The sequence below is a fragment of the Mchenga conophoros genome, linkage group LG6 (assembly GCF_057382185.1).
Source record: "Mchenga conophoros isolate Kocher_MC1m ecotype Shallow Benthic linkage group LG6, M_conophoros_male_GT1.1, whole genome shotgun sequence".
NCBI lineage: Eukaryota > Metazoa > Chordata > Actinopteri > Cichliformes > Cichlidae > Mchenga > Mchenga conophoros.
In genome coordinates this window covers 34,522,281-34,539,177 of record NC_140531.1, presented here as the reverse complement: position 1 = coordinate 34,539,177, position 16,897 = coordinate 34,522,281, and the positions used below count along the sequence as shown (strand labels likewise).

Below are 16,897 nucleotides of genomic sequence, written 5' to 3'. Positions count from 1 at the left end.
AAATAATAATGTGTCGTAAATGACAGAACATTTTTAGCAACAAGCGTCAGTGTCATGAAAGTGATTCAGTAACGCTGACTTACTATATTACTACCAACACAATTGATTTAAAAATAAATAAATTACTTGAATGAAAATAAATTTGTTACTGTGAGAGTACAAAGGAACATTTATTAACTTCTAGGTATGAACATTTTAATAATGTGGCTAATTGGCTGCTGTCAAGAATCCTGTCAAAATGATGAACAGCTCATGTTTCCTTAGGCATTAGGCAAAACCTGCACAGACAGGAATCTCATACTCACTGATCTGTAGATCACGAAATCAATGGAAAGCTACACAACATGACAAAGTGCATTCACTTAAATATTTTTACTTACTTGTGCTAGAATGAAACATTGCATGAAGAAGTATTAGAGTTAGTTTGGTTAGTTTGGAGGTGTTTTAAAACTTGCCACCCCTGCCGTCAGCATTATGTTAGCAATTAGCCAAGATTTTAATTCTCCAATATAACCACTAACTTCTACACCCAAGAGTGCACTTCCCTTTTTCATAAAAGATGATCTATTGATGCAAATCCAAATGTAAAGAAAAGTAGCACAAACACTTATTTTATTCACAATAGAACATAGAATTCAAGTCATACATTTAAACTGAGGAAATGTATTATTTTAAGGAAAATATGAGTCCATTTTGAATTGGACTGCTGCAACACTTCTCTAAAAAGTTGTGATGGGGGCAGGAAAAGGCTGGAAAAGTAAGTGGAATTAAAAAGAAACAGGTAGAGGAAAATACAACTAATTAGGTTAACTGGCGACAGTTTAGTAACATGATTAGGTTTAAAAAGAGGATCTTAGAGAGGCGTTTTTCAAAGGTACAGATCAGTGTAGGTTCACCAATCTCCTGAAAAAAAAAAACATTTAATGTAACTCAACGTATAACTTAAGACTGAATATTTCTTCATCTAAAGCACATAATATCATCAAAAAGACAATCTGGAGAAATCTCTGTGCACAGGGAACTGAAAATCAGTACTTAGATGCTTGCGATCACCCTCAGGTGGTGCTGCGTTAAAAGCAGGCATGATCCTGTCAATTCGCTGTGCCAGCCACAAATACAGGTTAAAGCTGGATCGTGCCACAAAGAAGCAATATATGAGCATGATCCAGAAAAGCCACTGTCTTCTCTGGACCACCAAAGCTCATTCTAAAATGGACTGAGGCAAAGTGAAAAACTGTTCCATGGTCAGACAAATGGAAAGTTGACATTCTGTTTGGACAATATTAACACTCCATTCTCTGGACTGAAGCAGAAAGGGTCCGTCCAGCTTGTCATCAATGCTTAGTTTGAAAGACTGCATCTCTGCACTGGGGAGGATTAGTTGCCATGAAACTGCGAGCTTGCCTCTGGAAAGGCACCACCAATGCTGATATCTTTTTCAGGCAAAGATTTTTCATATTTTGGTAAAGTATGTGTTTTAGTATAGTAAGCTAAACCACATTCATTCCAATCCTTTCACCAATTCAAAACATCAGGTGCATCATGAAACAAAAAGCACAACACAGAAGAGCCAGGACTTTGGGCAGCTATATCAAACAAGAATGGGACAACAATCCTGTCTCAAAACTCCAACAACTGCTCTCCTCAGTTGCCAGGTGTTCATGGACTGCTGTTAAAAGAAGACAGCCGATGCTACATAGTGAAAAACATTGCCCTTCTGTGTTCTATTGTGAGTAAAATATAGGTTTAGGAGATTTTCTAAATCTTGTCATTCTGTGTCTATTTACATTCTACACAGGGTCCCAACTTTTTTGGAATTGCATTTGTAAATATGTTGAATGGGGGGGGGAAATCAAAATAAAAAATGAATTTTCACAAAGGTCTTGTTCAAGGTCTTGTACTAAATATATATTTTAAAAAGTGTCAAATGTTCGCTTGTTAAAAAGTCACCGGTTGCCTTCGGGTGTGGGCCTACTACGCTCTTGTTGATTGCGAAACAATTTGCACACTTGTTTTCTTTGACAGTAAAAACCGTGCTGTGGTTTTACATCAGTTCTGTTGATTAGCGTAATTGTATGTGTAGGGCAAGGTGAGCTGTTGTGTGAAGTATGAAATTATGAATGAAGTATGAATGGTTGTAATTGAGATATTCCTGAGAACCAGTGCTGATGCCAATCACTTAAAGCCATAATCAGATCTTAAGAAGATAAGACTAAAAACAATATTCACTACATTTATGCCATTGTGGAAGACTATTGTATATAGCGTGAAGGAGAAATGTACTTGCAGTTAAACTTACTGGACTTTTGCCAAAAACCGTGTCCATAACTCTTGTGACAGATTTACAGTGTCACGTATCCAGTTTCTTGGAATGTCAAAGGCATGTTCAAGCCTGAGTATAAAGTGCCTCATTGACAGAAATAAATGCAGCTTGGGGTGAGAACAGGAACACCATGTTTAAAATGTGCTGTGACATGATCAAATAGCTTAGAGAGCTTTTTCCTGGGTGTGAGTATGTTACATATGAGCCAGTATAAAACAATATCTCCCCCCTTTAGGCAAGAAAGCGAGAGTTCTGATGATTCATTACAGAATCATTTGGGGGTTTTTTTGCTCATCTGCCTTTCTCCATGTGTGCACTCTCAGATTTACAGGTACAGCGAAAGTCCATTTCATTCTCTACAGGTATAGTCTACACAAATATAACTATTGCGACCAGTCGTGTATACATTTTTGTGGTTCATTTTCAGGTGCATTCAGGTGTATTTTAGCACAAAGTCACAATCTTTCCAGGAGTGGACAGCAAATACAGCCTAAAGTCTGAAAACCTCTTCAGGCCTCAGCATGTTAAGATCATAACAATTCAATACACTAAACTAATGTGGCTTGTTTGAAAGGGTTTTCAGGAGAAAGAATAATATGGCTCCAATGCTTAGGTTTGCAAAGTTGCAATTGAACAAACCACGAGACTTCTGGAACAATGTCTTGTGAAGAGGTAAGACCAAAAAAGAGATGTTTTTTCAGAATGCACAGAACAGTTTTAGGCAAACCAAACACAGCATATCAGCACAAGCACTTCATAGAAACTGTCAGCATGGTCAAGGAGGGGTAATGATGCAGGATTGTTTTCCACTCACAGGATCTTGGCACCTTGCAGTCACTAAGTCGACCATATACCAAAGTATTCTAGAATTGAATGTGATACTAACATCTAAAGCTTGGCCTAAATTGTGTCATGCAAAAAGACAATGATCCCAAGCACACTTGCAAATCTACAACAGAATGACTGAAAAAGAAAAGAGTCAAGGAGTTGCAATGGCCCAAAATCCAAACCCCAACTTGATTGAAATAGTGTGGCAGGCTCTTGAGAGCTGTGCATGAAATGAACACCCACAAACTTCAAAGAACTGAACCAACAATGTACAAATGAGTGTGCCAAAATTCCTCCACAAAGATCTAAAAAATAGATAAAGTTACAGGTGACTTCAAGTTACTGCTGCTAAAGAGGCTTCTACAAGCTAATGAGTCATGCTGTATGCTTTTTTATCACTGCATATATGTGGCTTGTATATGAGCAGGAAACATTTGTAACGTACAAACTACAAAGGTACAAAATAGACAATGTCAAGGTTAAAATGACAGTACCACAGACGGTACCAGCCCACGCTGTGATATGTCTAAAGGTGCAATAAGGTACTTTTTTCTGAGAATGTTTTGAGTTATTATGATTCAGGCCCAAACTGGTCTCTGTTGCCTCTTCCAGTGCCCTGCAATGACTGGCCACACCCTCTATAGCAAGGAACATCTCATTCAATAGGTCTGGAAATTTACAGCAGAGACAGCATAACAATGTTCACTGAGACAGATTTGCTTTTTTTACCATTAAAAAATTTGGGGATATAGATAAAGAGACCATGTGCACACAGTCAAACCCCACAATATCTATGCTATGCCGTACTAATATTCCCTCTGTAATGCAGGCAAGCAAGTAAAATACACAATTTCTGTTTCTTTTTATCAAACATACACAGACTGAGTGCAACAGAAAAACACACGTGCACTGAGAATCTGCCCACCATATGTGACTGCATTTTGCTTTTGAAATTATGCATAAGTTTGAACCCCTGAGGTAAATGTAACATTTGAATTTCACTTTAAAACATGACCTTATGCACATAAATTAGGAACCTAAGTTGCATACGGTCCAACAATTGTACAATTTTGTATGAACTACTTATGCTCAGGTTTAGTTTTAGATGATGAGTTGTATGAATGACTGCTTCGCCTTAACTTGATATTTCTTTGTGTAGAAAACAGCTGAAACAGCAAGGTTCACTTTTACAATTAAGGGCGATAATTACGTTTAATAGCACTTAGGATTGACCAGTGTGGCAAAGTACTGGAATACAAAAGCACCGAAAAAAAGAAGGCAGTTTTGGGTTGAGTCATTTTAACCAGCAGATTAACTCATCAAAGCACTGAGAAGCTTTTTGTAGATCTCAAGCCTCCACTTGATTCAGCTCCACCCAAATAAAGATGCCTGTGATGAATCAAACATAATCTTCACTCATACTTAGAGCACAAGCTTGCATAACACAGGTATTCTGTGATATTTTATTTCTTTCCTTTCTTTTGTGTGTTTCCATGCCTGTGATCCAGTGTCACCCATTTTTCCAACAGTTCGGAAATAGCATCTGTAATGCGCCTTCATTTTTATGCTCTTTGCAGATCTTTGTCTATTGTTCTGTAAGGGAAACTGATCATGCTTCTAGAAGTCTCTTGTGTAGCAACAATCTGTTTCCACTTTAGCAAAATAAGCTTATACAATCAATCCACTGAAGTTGGGCCAGGACCACTTTTAAAAAGAAAACCAAAGGCGACACCTGGTGGTTAAATATGAAATTACAAGCTAAATACATCATTTGTTTTCACATACTCTTGTGATTTTTACCTCAGTAGTCAAACGAGAAAAGTACAGGAGACAGTGGCTTTATATTTTAAGTTGATTCTGTTAGCTCTGTGATTAAATGATCCCAAAGCAAGGTCAGTATTCAAAATATACTCCTCTTCTGGATGTGAAAACACATTTATAACTCAGAATAAAAAATAATGATAGTGATATTTTTTTTCATTTGCGGTATATATTGGAATGAAATACAATCAATCAGTCAATCATCATTATTTTTTTCAGCCTTTTATTCATAGTTTGGTTTCATACTTATCCAAAGGCTCGTGCACTGTGTAAAGATGAGCATTTTCTGCATTTTGCAATGTTTCGATTTATAATGAGATGAAAACAAAGAGAACTCCCCAGAAGAAACTAGCGTGCACTTTGTTAAGGTTCAAAATTGAGGAGGGAGCGTACAAACCACCCTTGGTCCAGAAGCTCTTGGTCAAACGATGATTTTTAATGAATACACACGTGTGGGAAGACAACTCTGTATGCAGACAGCAATTGATCTTCAACTTAATCAAAGCATGAACAGATATTTTATAGCATCAGGGTTTGATTTACTGACGCCCCTTCATGCGTCACAGATACATTTTATACATAGATCAGATCAACACCACAATGACTTTTAACCCAGAAGATCATCTTCTATTTTCATGGCTGGTACTTTCCGTTCTTGTCTTAAAGTGAATTGTTCCTCTTTCTTGCCGAGACAACAAGGACGGTTCCTCTTTCACCGAGACATGACTAATCTCTCCTCTAAATAAATCTAACTCATGTGTGTGTGTGTGTTGACCTCACATGCTCTTTGTGTCACCTCTTCACCTACTAACTGTCTGTGTCTCGTCCTCAAATGCTCTTTCTCAAGTCACCTGTTGCACTTCTGACCTTTTACCAGAACAGAGGCTCATCCTTATGTGTTACAACCTAACGGAGACTATGTATATGTCCTCTACTAAATAAATGTTTTAACCAAGAACCTCTACTAAAACCTTAATATAAAATGACCTGATATAAGTGTTTTGTAAGCATGTATTGTAATTCCTTCTATGTTCTAGTTTTCCCTCAGCATGTATCACCTGAACAGTCACGTCAGTGAAGCTTAAGACCTTTAAAGAACCTGAACATCAACTCAAATAAGCACAGATATGCATTGTGTACACAATAGTTATAACTGCATCTGAAATACAAAATTAACATCATCATAAACATCTTAAGGCCATCTTAAAGCTATCTGTTACATTGTTAAAGCAATGATCATACTGCAGATTATATTATTAATGCAATGGTAATAATGATGATTATTTAACAATAGCAGTAAAATAATTTCCCTGCTCCACACTCCCTCTCTCGACCTCTGGAACACCAGAGGTCGCAATACATTGTGTCCTCGCTCAGCAAATCAGACAACCTCATGTCATCCAATTGGTCCAGTCATAGACACCAGCTCCCCTTCGAGAACACTCCATGTGTAAGCTTAGGTTTTCTCGGTCCCTCTCTCGCGATCGTCGAGATCTTCTGCAAAGGAAACAAAACACCTTTTCCTGCACCTCCCTAACTTATCCTATCTGGGACTCTTTAATCAAAAGCATGATCCTAATTATGCTCTTAACTTATTGACTTGTATTTATATATATTCTTCAACGTTCCTCATCACTTTAAAATTCTTTAAGCGCTGGTTTCACGTCCGGTTGCTCGCTCTATTTTTCCCTTATCTGATCATCAACATCCTGTGCACAAATTGTCGCTGCTGCAAGTTCCTCTACTCTAATCTTAAGTCACCTTTTTAACAAGAAAATCATCGTAAGCGCCTATTCTACTAAAAGATCCAAAAGAAAACAACCACTTTAATCAATTAAGTTTAAGCATATAAGCAATTACTCCTGCATACATTTCAACATAGCTAAATGCTGCCTAAAAACAACTCCTGTGTGTTAACACTAACTTCATTTTAACCCTCACATTTCCTATGTTATAACCTGTTTTTAACATAGCCTCTTTATTTCATTTTGCTCCTTTTAATGTAACAATACCTTCTAATTCTAGTTTATCAGACATAACCAAAATATATGCTTTCCTTCCTCTTTGGTCCTTCTTTAAGTTCAGTTAAAAGCTAAATGAATTTGAGGCCTTTTGCCTGGAATCAATACTGTCATGTGTGTTTCTGTGTAATATCTGTCTGTGTAAGCCTACATTATAACCACTACTTCTAGAAATCAAAAGAAATCAAACCTGTTCTCCTCCTTCAACCCTCACTAATTTTCCCCAAAGGATATCTTTTTGTTAAGGTTCAAAATTGAGGAGGGAGAGTACAAACCACCCTTGGTCCAGAAGCTCTTGGTCAAACGATGATTTTTAATGAATACACACGTGTGGGAAGACAACTCTGTATGCAGACAGCAATTGATCTTCAACTTAATCAAAGCATGAACAGATATTTTATAGCATCAGGGTTTGATTTACTGACGCCCCTTCATGCGTCACAGATACATTTTATACATAGATCAGATCAACACCACAATGACTTTTAACCCAGAAGATCATCTTCTATTTTCATGGCTGGTACTTTCCGTTCTTGTCTTAAAGTGAATTGTTCCTCTTTCTTGCCGAGACAACAAGGACGGTTCCTCTTTCACCGAGACATGACTAATCTCTCCTCTAAATAAATCTAACTCATGTGTGTGTGTGTGTTGACCTCACATGCTCTTTGTGTCACCTCTTCACCTACTAACTGTCTGTGTCTCGTCCTCAAATGCTCTTTCTCAAGTCACCTGTTGCACTTCTGACCTTTTACCAGAACAGAGGCTCATCCTTATGTGTTACAACCTAACGGAGACTATGTATATGTCCTCTACTAAATAAATGTTTTAACCAAGAACCTCTACTAAAACCTTAATATAAAATGACCTGATATAAGTGTTTTGTAAGCATGTATTGCAATTCCTTCTATGTTCTAGTTTTCCCTCAGCATGTATCACCTGAACAGTCACGTCAGTGAAGCTTAAGACCTTTAAAGAACCTGAACATCAACTCAAATAAGCACAGATATGCATTGTGTACACAATAGTTATAACTGCATCTGAAATACAAAATTAACATCATCATAAACATCTTAAGGCCATCTTAAAGCTATCTGTTACATTGTTAAAGCAATGATCATACTGCAGATTATATTATTAATGCAATGGTAATAATGATGATTATTTAACAATAGCAGTAAAATAATTTCCCTGCTCCACAACTTTAACAACTTAGAAGCTCGGGTGAGGGGAGCACAGGTTACTGAACTGTTTCCACTTGGGTGGCCTCAGAGGAGGCGACCACCTGTCCATCAACAATTTCCTCGATGATTGTCTTCACTCGTTTTTCAATGTGGGGTTTACGCTCTGCAAAGACAATGCATCGCATCACTATAGTGTAAAGAGCTTATTTCAGTTTTACTGCGACAAGATCTGAAGTTCTGGTTCAGTGAGTGATGGAGATTCTTACCTTCCACTTCTACGACCTTGCTGATGACCACCACCCTAAGAAGAGCGTAAACATTTTTTTAAAAACATTTTTGTTTGCTTTAATTGATAATCGATTAAAAACAGATACATTTTTAATTTCTTACTCCTTTTTTTCATAGTGCTCTCCTTCTAGCAGCCTCCTATATTCAGCAATCTCCATTTCCAGCCTCATCTTGATGTCCAGTAGCTCATTATATTCTGTTTGCACCCGCAGAAGAGAGGCCTTCAGCTCCTGCAGCTCAGTCTCCAGGGTGGAGATGGTGACCTGCAGTTGTTGAAGCTGAAGACTATAGCGACTTTTCACTTCCTCCAAATTTTCCTGTAGGCATGTAATCTGCAGGACAGAGAGGTTACAACAGCTCCATGTGAGTACAGTCAGTGGGAAGAATCATTTCCTCTCTGTTACAGCAAATTAATATATGTCCTGATATGTTTGGAAAAAACTGATTTAATTTTTTAATCATTCCCCTTGCGCTAACAATTAAAACATTACGAACCTAATGTGCTTCAAATAGCAAAAGTAATTTTAACCAGGCTCGACATCTGCTGATGTCAACCAGTATGAAGCATTTCCCAATCAAATGTAGGGAAGCTATATGTATATTTGTCCTTTATTTGTTTTATTAATGTTTTTTTCATGTGTTTGTTTGATTTTTTGCAACATACTTTTTGGCTATTTTCTCATTTAACTCAGCTTTTGAGCAGAAATACACCACCAACATTATTTTGAAATTCATAAGTTCATGAATATGGTTTTTCATGACTGTTATAAACAGGGGGAATTAAAATAGCAGATAACTCTTAATTCCTTAAACATTTAAGGGGTGATTAGTGTTCTGTTATTGTTTCAGATGATGCATTTTATATTCTAGGATTCTATTTTTTTTTTTCATTTGCTTGCTCAGTCACTATGTGTTAATAGACCTCTCTGCGCTGAACCACACTTGTTATTAATCTCTGTCTCTCTTCCACAGCATGTCTTTATCCTGTTTTCCTTCTCTCACTTCAACCGTCTTGAGTTTCTTGCCACATTGCAAAATGTCACAATGATTTTAGTTAAAAAATATTGAAAGGTCATGATCACATGTGAGTTCATAAAATACGGCAGTTATGTTATGTCGTAGTGTTGAATACTGATTATATTTTTTAAATGAGCCTCCAAGGCAATGTTTGTTTGTTGTCTCTCCTCTCCTTGTTTCTCTTTCCTGCCTCCTCTGCTTGCAGCTGTGTCACCAAGATACCAGAGATAGGTACAATATGAGAAAAAAAGAGCGGGTCTGCTACTTCTTAGCTTCAGCAAGCTGAGATTATTAGACCTAACACTGCGATGTGCATTTGGCTTCAGTTACAAAACCTTCATATCCAGTACTTTTGGGTTGTTATTCCATACCTCTGTGTGTGCGCTTTGCCGGCTTATCATCAAACTTTGGTAGGTCTTCTTCAGAGTGGACAACTCTTTGTGAAACGTTTTCACATCTGTTTGGGAAACAATGATTTCCTTCTGGAGAATTTCCACCTTTTTAAAAGAAAGCATTCAAAATTCAATAAGAAAATTTGAACTTTTTTTTTTTTTTTTTAAGGATCTACCGGAGTCGTTTTGAACATTTTAGGAACCTCACCTTCGACTGGAACCATTTCTCGACTTCCAGCTTGTTCTTGCTCACCACAGTTTCATACTGCTCCCTCATTTCCTCCAGGACCTTTGTCAAATCTGTAGAGTGTGCACTGTCCACCTCTACATTTACAGAGCCACTGCATTGGATGCTCAACTGGCTCATCTCCTGCAACATGCAAAACAAACAAACAAAAAACACAACAACAAAAAAAAGTGTTTAAATCTCCAATCCATCCAGAAGTGTAAGCGCTTCCACCACCAGCAGATGGCGACACTGCACCATGGAAAGCATTGACTCACGCAATCTCTTTAGCAGTGTTTAATAGGTTTGTTTTTCTATTATACGCCTTTTACCTCCTTGTGATTCGCCTTCATTTGCGCCAGCTCTGCTTTCAGATCCTCTATGCTTAGCTCCAAGTCACTGATGCCAAGAGTCAAGCTGTCGCGGACTGCTCGGAGACGGGATACGTCAGCCTCCACGGTCAAATGCAAGTTCATCTCCATGTCATATCTACAGAAGAAAAGCAGCCCTTTCAGATGCCATTATTTTCACGATTTTGATGGGGGTAACGATTGTATGGTCTCAAAAGAAAAAAATAAATAATAAAACAAAAACTCCCAAATGTAGTGGGATTTCTTTTCATATTTGGTATAAAGTAATATGGGGTAGAAAGAAATACCACGGAGCAACAAAGGAATGTAAACCTACTTCATTTTAAAGTCTTCCGCTGCCAATTGAGCATTGTCAAGCTGCACGTGGATGGCCTGGTTCTCTGCAAATCTTCTTGCAATCTAATTGGAGAAAATGAATAAACTGTCTGAAATTCTGACCGCGTATAGGCTATACTCTTCATTTATTGATATTGAGCAAATTATTTTGCATTCCGCAGCAGTTCAGCTTTCTTTGGATGCCATCTATCAGTCACATAGCGTACAACGGGTTCTAACCCTTCAAATCCACACTTCAGCATTAATTGGTGTCAATAATTTTTGTGATAGTAAAACAATGGAAAGATGTTTCAGTCGCCTGCATAGATGTTTACTTCGGGTGTTTGGCAATGTTCGAGGTTTCGTGTGTGTGCATTGTAAAATGGTTTGCTTTTCAGTGTGTTGTGTTATGTAAAGTGTGAGAGGTACCTCGGCTCTCAGGTCACTGATGGTGGAAAAATAGCCACCGTAGTTCTTGGTAACAACAGTTGACTTTTGACAGAACTCAGCGATGTTCAGTTCCAGCTGCCTATTTTTGGCCTCCAGAGAACGCACCTGCACATCACGAGGAAATACTGGTTCATACAAGCAGGCTATCATTATTTGTCTGAAAGCAACTGTTCTACATTTTTCCATTTGGTAAAATTTCATATGTTTTTTTTTTTTGTTAGTTTGTTTTGGGGTTTGGGTTTTTTGTGTGTGTGTGTTCATTATTGTATGTGAGTATGTTGATCCTTTACTCACTACAACAATATAAAGACACCCCATTATAAGTGCTGCATGAAAAAATTAAATAAGATAAGAGAAACCTTAATTAGTCCCACATGTGGGATTTTTTTTTTTTTTTTTTTTTTTGGTCAAGTACAAGTTTAAAACAGAAAGTACAAGTTTAAGAGCAGTAAAACATTAAGGGGAAAAAAGCAATAGAATAGGATAAGATAATAGAATAAAGGGGGTTAGGGTTAGGTCAATATGTACTGTTAGAAACTGTTATTTTACTATATGGAAATTAATCTTATTATTTATTAACTAGTGATTACAAATGCAAATTGTTAAAAGTAAATAAAGGGGGGGAGTAATTCTTGCAACTAGCGCTCATCAGTAAAACCTACTTTTGCCAAGTAATCAGCCAGGCGGTCGTTGAGGTCCTGCATGGTTGCCTTCCCATCTCCGACTACAGAAGTCTCTCCATATGAGCCCACGGACCCTAAAGAGAAGACAGAGTTGGATCTTGAGATGCGGGTCCCATAACCTCCAGCTCCGCCATGCACACTGGGTGTGTAGCCAACAGAGGACGTGCTACTCTGCTTCCATCCGCCCAGGCTGCTGGAACTGTAGGTTCTCTGCTTAACGCTGTAGCTGCTCTGCTGGGTCAAAGAGGCTGCCATGGTGACAGGAGGTTGTCGTGATGCGAGGCTGATGGTGAGCACAGAAGGAATGTCTCCGAGGTGTGATCCTGCAAGACACAGCAGGGTATTTTATAGGGTTCTTAGTGAGGGGGGCAGTCTCAAATGCCATGCAACAACAACAGTGTGGTATGCAGATAATAGTTTTTGTTGTCTTTGTTTTTGTTTCCATCGATTGGGTGTGTAAGTCTAGACAAACTTTGATGAAAGACAAGTGGAACATCTAGTCAGACAGCTTAACTGATAACTATGCTGAAATCCAGCCAAAACCTAAGATGTGGCTAATTATTTCTTCTTAACTCATTACACTTCCTACTCGTTACTTTATGGGGCACAGATGAATGCTAAGATGATTTTAAGTGAGTTACCCAAAAGAAGCTGAAAAGACAACAAACAAGAGTAAAATAATTATATAAAAATGGGGGGAGAAGGTATTTGGATGGGTATGATCAGTTTCTTTTTTTTTAAATTAATTTCACTGCATTTGATAGTTAAGTTTTTTTTTCTCTAAAATGCAAGTCAGCAGGTGCATCATGGCAGGTAGCGTGATCAACTTTTTCATGTTCACCCTGACTGAGAAGGTAAGTTTAACAAAAAGATCACTACCACAACCACCTATGAGCAGTAATTATGCCTAAGCCAGTGGTATTTGTTAAGCCTTTCTGGGGGTGTAAGACAGCTTCATCTGCACATACCAAACAATGAGTGGTATGTTGGTAACAGTTTTAATACAAACAATTTGCAAAACCAACAAATACGCTCTGTAAAAAACCCAAGAGCTACATCTCAGAGTCTACAGGCCTCAGTTACCTTGAGAAACACTGATGAAAAAGATTAGACAGCACAGTGGAAAGCCTCTTCTCTTTAAAAAGAGCATGGCAGAATAGTTTGGCAATGCAAATCTGCCTCTGAACAAAGCACAAGATTTGTGTAACAATGTACTTTGGACGGACAAGATCAGCGTGGAGATGTCTAGGCATAATGCACGCAATATCAGTACAAACAGCTCATACCAGCTGTCAGGCACAGTGATGGATATTTCAGGGTTTGGGCTTATTTTGCAGTCACAGGACCTGGGCACCCAAATTCCAGACCTTTACCTGACTGAAATGCCAGGAAAGGACCTTAACAGAGCTGTACAAAAATGAAAGTCAGCAAATCTGAATAAACTGTGTGTGTGTGTGTGTGTGTGTGTGTGTGTGTGTGTGTGTGTGTGTGTGCGCGCGCGCGTGCGTGCGTGCGTGCGTGCGTGTGTGTGTGTGTGAGGACTGTTAGTACCGTATGTATGTGTGCATATCTTTGTGCGTTTTTGTATTAATACTTTTTGTGTATGCTTTTATAAATACCTGCCGGTATAGTCATGATCACACAATATAGTATCTTTAAAATAATAAGTAAACAGCAGAGCTCTGTAATCTGTGTCTGTGTTCTTGTATTATGTTATTAGTCTCTCCTTATCTCAAACTGCACCACACAAAGACACTTGTGGACAAAATGAAAAGTATTATATGCACGAGGTTTTACATGCACTCATGTGAAAGAAAAAGGATTTAACTATTAGAAACTGGTTCCTCTGCACAACCACAATTTTGTTTGAGAGGCTAAAGCTATTTTTGTTCTGTGAATTGAAAGAAGCAGACAACAACATTAATAGCTGTTGGCACCATAAATGATTTTAAATATACACCCGTCCAAATAGAGCTGTGAACTCTGTTCCAGACCACCACCCCCACCCAAACATACCAAAACAAGACGCTGTCACACCTTTGACGCTGTCACACCTTTTTCTCTGGAAGCTCAGGTAACATGTGGTCAGAGTAAACCTTTCTGAAGTGACTAACAAGAACCTGAAAATCATTTTAACCTTTGTGGAACACACCCATACTGCTGATATGCATGACTGAGTACACTGTAGTATTTTACATGGCACTATTCAGTGGAACCGACCTTTACATGTATACAGATTTCAGACCTAAATGCCAAATAAGCTTTACCATATTGTTAAAGAGCCTTTAATCAGCCCTCACCACAATTTGTCTTTAAACTTCAACATTTCTTCAAAACAATCCTGTTTGGTATTCTTTATTGTGGATTTTACAAAAAAATCATTTATGGAATATCAGCAAAATTATTCCTTAAACTGCGATGTCCGATTCTGGGATATATTTGGAATTTCAAAGGGAAAGTTTTATCGGGAAGTTTTGCATTGGAAACACTACTCATGTGTAATGTAGACGTCTTATCATAACCTTTCACCAGCATGACGGAATTTGAAGACACGTACCTGAGACGAGACAAGAGAAAATCAGTGACAGTGACTAAAACCTGCACCAAACATCCGATGCAGCCTTGAGCTAACAGTGTGTGTGGGTATGAATCTGAACTAAATAACAAGTGAAAGGAGCAGTTTGTCAAGAGCAGGTGGTGTCTGTGGACATTATCAGATTTTACTGATGGGTGTGTGTCCCTTTAGTCTGCAGATAACAAAAATGAAATATTTAGACCAGTAATAATCTGTCTAGCAGTGTATTAGAAGATATTAGACTGAGGTTGGATAAAGGTCACATATGCCTTTCTATCAACTTGCAGGCTCATGTTCTGTATGTATTACAAATTAGTTATAATACCCTGAGGCAGTTTGTAGATTCATACATTGAAGTACATTTGCTGCTCTCCATTGTGCTGTTATCACTTTTATTGCATAAATCAAAGTAGCAGACAATCATTCACAGCGGACAGACCACACTTTCACTGCCTGGAAGAAAAATATATGAAGGCTGAGTTTCTACAAGCAGTTTAACATCACACATTATCAGGGGACGCTGGATTCAGAGTAACTGGGACACTTGAAAAAAAAATCTATACAGTACTGTATGTAAACAGAGCTAATGTTATCCAAGCAAGTATGACTTTTGCTAAAAGGGTGGTGTGTACGTCATGTGGAAAGTACAGGCTGCAGCATGACAGTAATAAATTATGCACATTTTATATTTGATGTATCACCGTTTAACTTCGCTTTTTAAACATATGTCAAGAAAACGTTTCACAGAAATGTTTACAGCCTGAACATTATGAAGGACATCTGTGTAACGTCTATGTAACTTTCTACTTTTTTTTCTTTAAAGCTGCAGGTAAATACATTCAATCCAAGTATGAATGAATGTGATGTGTTTTGTTTTATAATTGGGGGTAATTTCAATGATGATTCTGATTCATTAAGTGATTTTAGGTATCTTGTTTTCACTTGCTTTACTTTCACTTACATAGTTCATGCTAATATAAATAAATATCTGTGAATGTGATTGCGAATGGTTGTCTGTCTCTATGTCTTAGCCCTGCGTCAGGCTGATGACCCGTTCGGGGTGTATGACTCTTGACTCCATGGTAGCTGGAATAGGCTCCAGCCCCTCAGCGATTTTTTTAATGATAAATGGAAGAGAATGGATGAAAATATATAAAAAAATATGAAGAGTAGCAATGTAAACAACATATAATGTGCAAATTGAAAGACTTGTATAGTATTCTCAATAAATACTACCAGTTAAAAAAAACTGAAAGAAATGGGACGTTGTTTAAATGTACGTTTCTGTACAGGTACAGGAAACCTGTGTTTCCTCCTCCCTAAAGTTGACTTTTTAACAGTGTCTTTATTGTTACATCAGATTTGTATTGTTTTAAATGGTTTCTAAGGAAATATTGGATTTTCAGTGTAAACACATCGAGTTGTTTTATTGTTATTGCAGTGCAAAAGAGGTCTTAAGTGACAAATATAATGATGTGTTTCTCCATGTAAACTTGCAGAATTTCCTTTGCGCACATCCTTTTTCCAATGTATCCATCTCTTAATCAAACGCTCTGTGGTGAACACCATTATCAGTATTTGATTGAAAGCCATTATGCTGACACCAAACTTGGGTATAAAAGAGACAGCCTGCTGGGAATCAGCAGTTGTGCACTGGAGACATCACGCTCATCACACTTTGTTGTGTACATATCTCATCCTATCTTCACAGGTACAGTAAGTTTGCCATTTTTGATACCTAATTTTTTTTAGAATACATCTCATGTTTACTCAAATGTTTCTTTCTTACTGCGCAGAGAGAATGTCAGGGAAAGTTTTCGTGGTATTTGCACTGCTGGTTGCTCTGCTTGTGTCTGGAGCAGCTTCCCCAACTGAAACCGGAGAGACTGAGGAGACAAATGTTCTCAAGCAGCTTCTAGCTAAACATGAGATGGCAAAAGACTCGGCTGGAAGACAGAGGCAAGCACCCCGCACTCACTCTGCACGGGTGGAACGACGGGCGCACCTTTCAGTTGATGAGCGCGAGATAATGACCAAACAAATAATGCAAGCAATTTCAGGTATGCTGCAGACTTGGGTGGGAAAGCTCTGTGATTGTCATCTTGTTTCACTTCAGCTAATTAGAGCAATGTGTGAATAGGCGGAGGTCCAAGACAATGCTCAGATTTACATACTGAACCCTTTTGTTTGTGGTTCATGTACTGTAGGAATGGTTTGTTCACAGAGCTGATGAACTCCGAGTGCATGACGGATCGGGACTACCAGGGCTGGGTGGATTTTGGCCGCCGGGACACAGAATGAGGCACATCACAACAGCTGGAGAGCTGGCGCACTGCTTTTTTGTTCAGATTTTATAAAAAAAGTGGACGTTTACTTCCCATGCAACTTTCGAAATAAACAGTTTTG

The 16,897-nt window shown here is 38.2% G+C and overlaps 2 protein-coding genes across 2 annotated transcripts; one reads left to right on the top strand and one right to left on the bottom strand.

Annotated features, from left to right (window-relative positions):
- Window positions 1-7,286: 7,286 nt before the first annotated feature.
- On the bottom strand, window positions 7,287-12,226 carry LOC146573113 (keratin, type I cytoskeletal 19-like). Its single transcript, XM_085277715.1, has 9 exons — window positions 11,896-12,226; window positions 11,213-11,338; window positions 10,785-10,867; window positions 10,430-10,586; window positions 10,080-10,241; window positions 9,851-9,976; window positions 8,565-8,794; window positions 8,441-8,475; window positions 7,287-8,337 (listed from the first exon to the last, which is right to left on the bottom strand). The coding sequence occupies exons 1-9, from the start codon at window positions 12,169-12,171 to the stop codon at window positions 8,231-8,233; spliced, it is 1,302 nt and encodes a 433-aa protein (XP_085133841.1). The 5' UTR covers window positions 12,172-12,226; the 3' UTR covers window positions 7,287-8,230.
- A 3,900-nt stretch (window positions 12,227-16,126) lies between these two features.
- LOC146573112 (uncharacterized) lies at window positions 16,127-16,892 on the top strand. The gene is made up of 3 exons (XM_085277724.1): window positions 16,127-16,202; window positions 16,288-16,551; window positions 16,716-16,892. The coding sequence occupies exons 2-3, from the start codon at window positions 16,293-16,295 to the stop codon at window positions 16,790-16,792; spliced, it is 336 nt and encodes a 111-aa protein (XP_085133850.1). The 5' UTR covers window positions 16,127-16,202; window positions 16,288-16,292; the 3' UTR covers window positions 16,793-16,892.
- The last annotated feature ends 5 nt before the right edge of the window (window positions 16,893-16,897 follow it).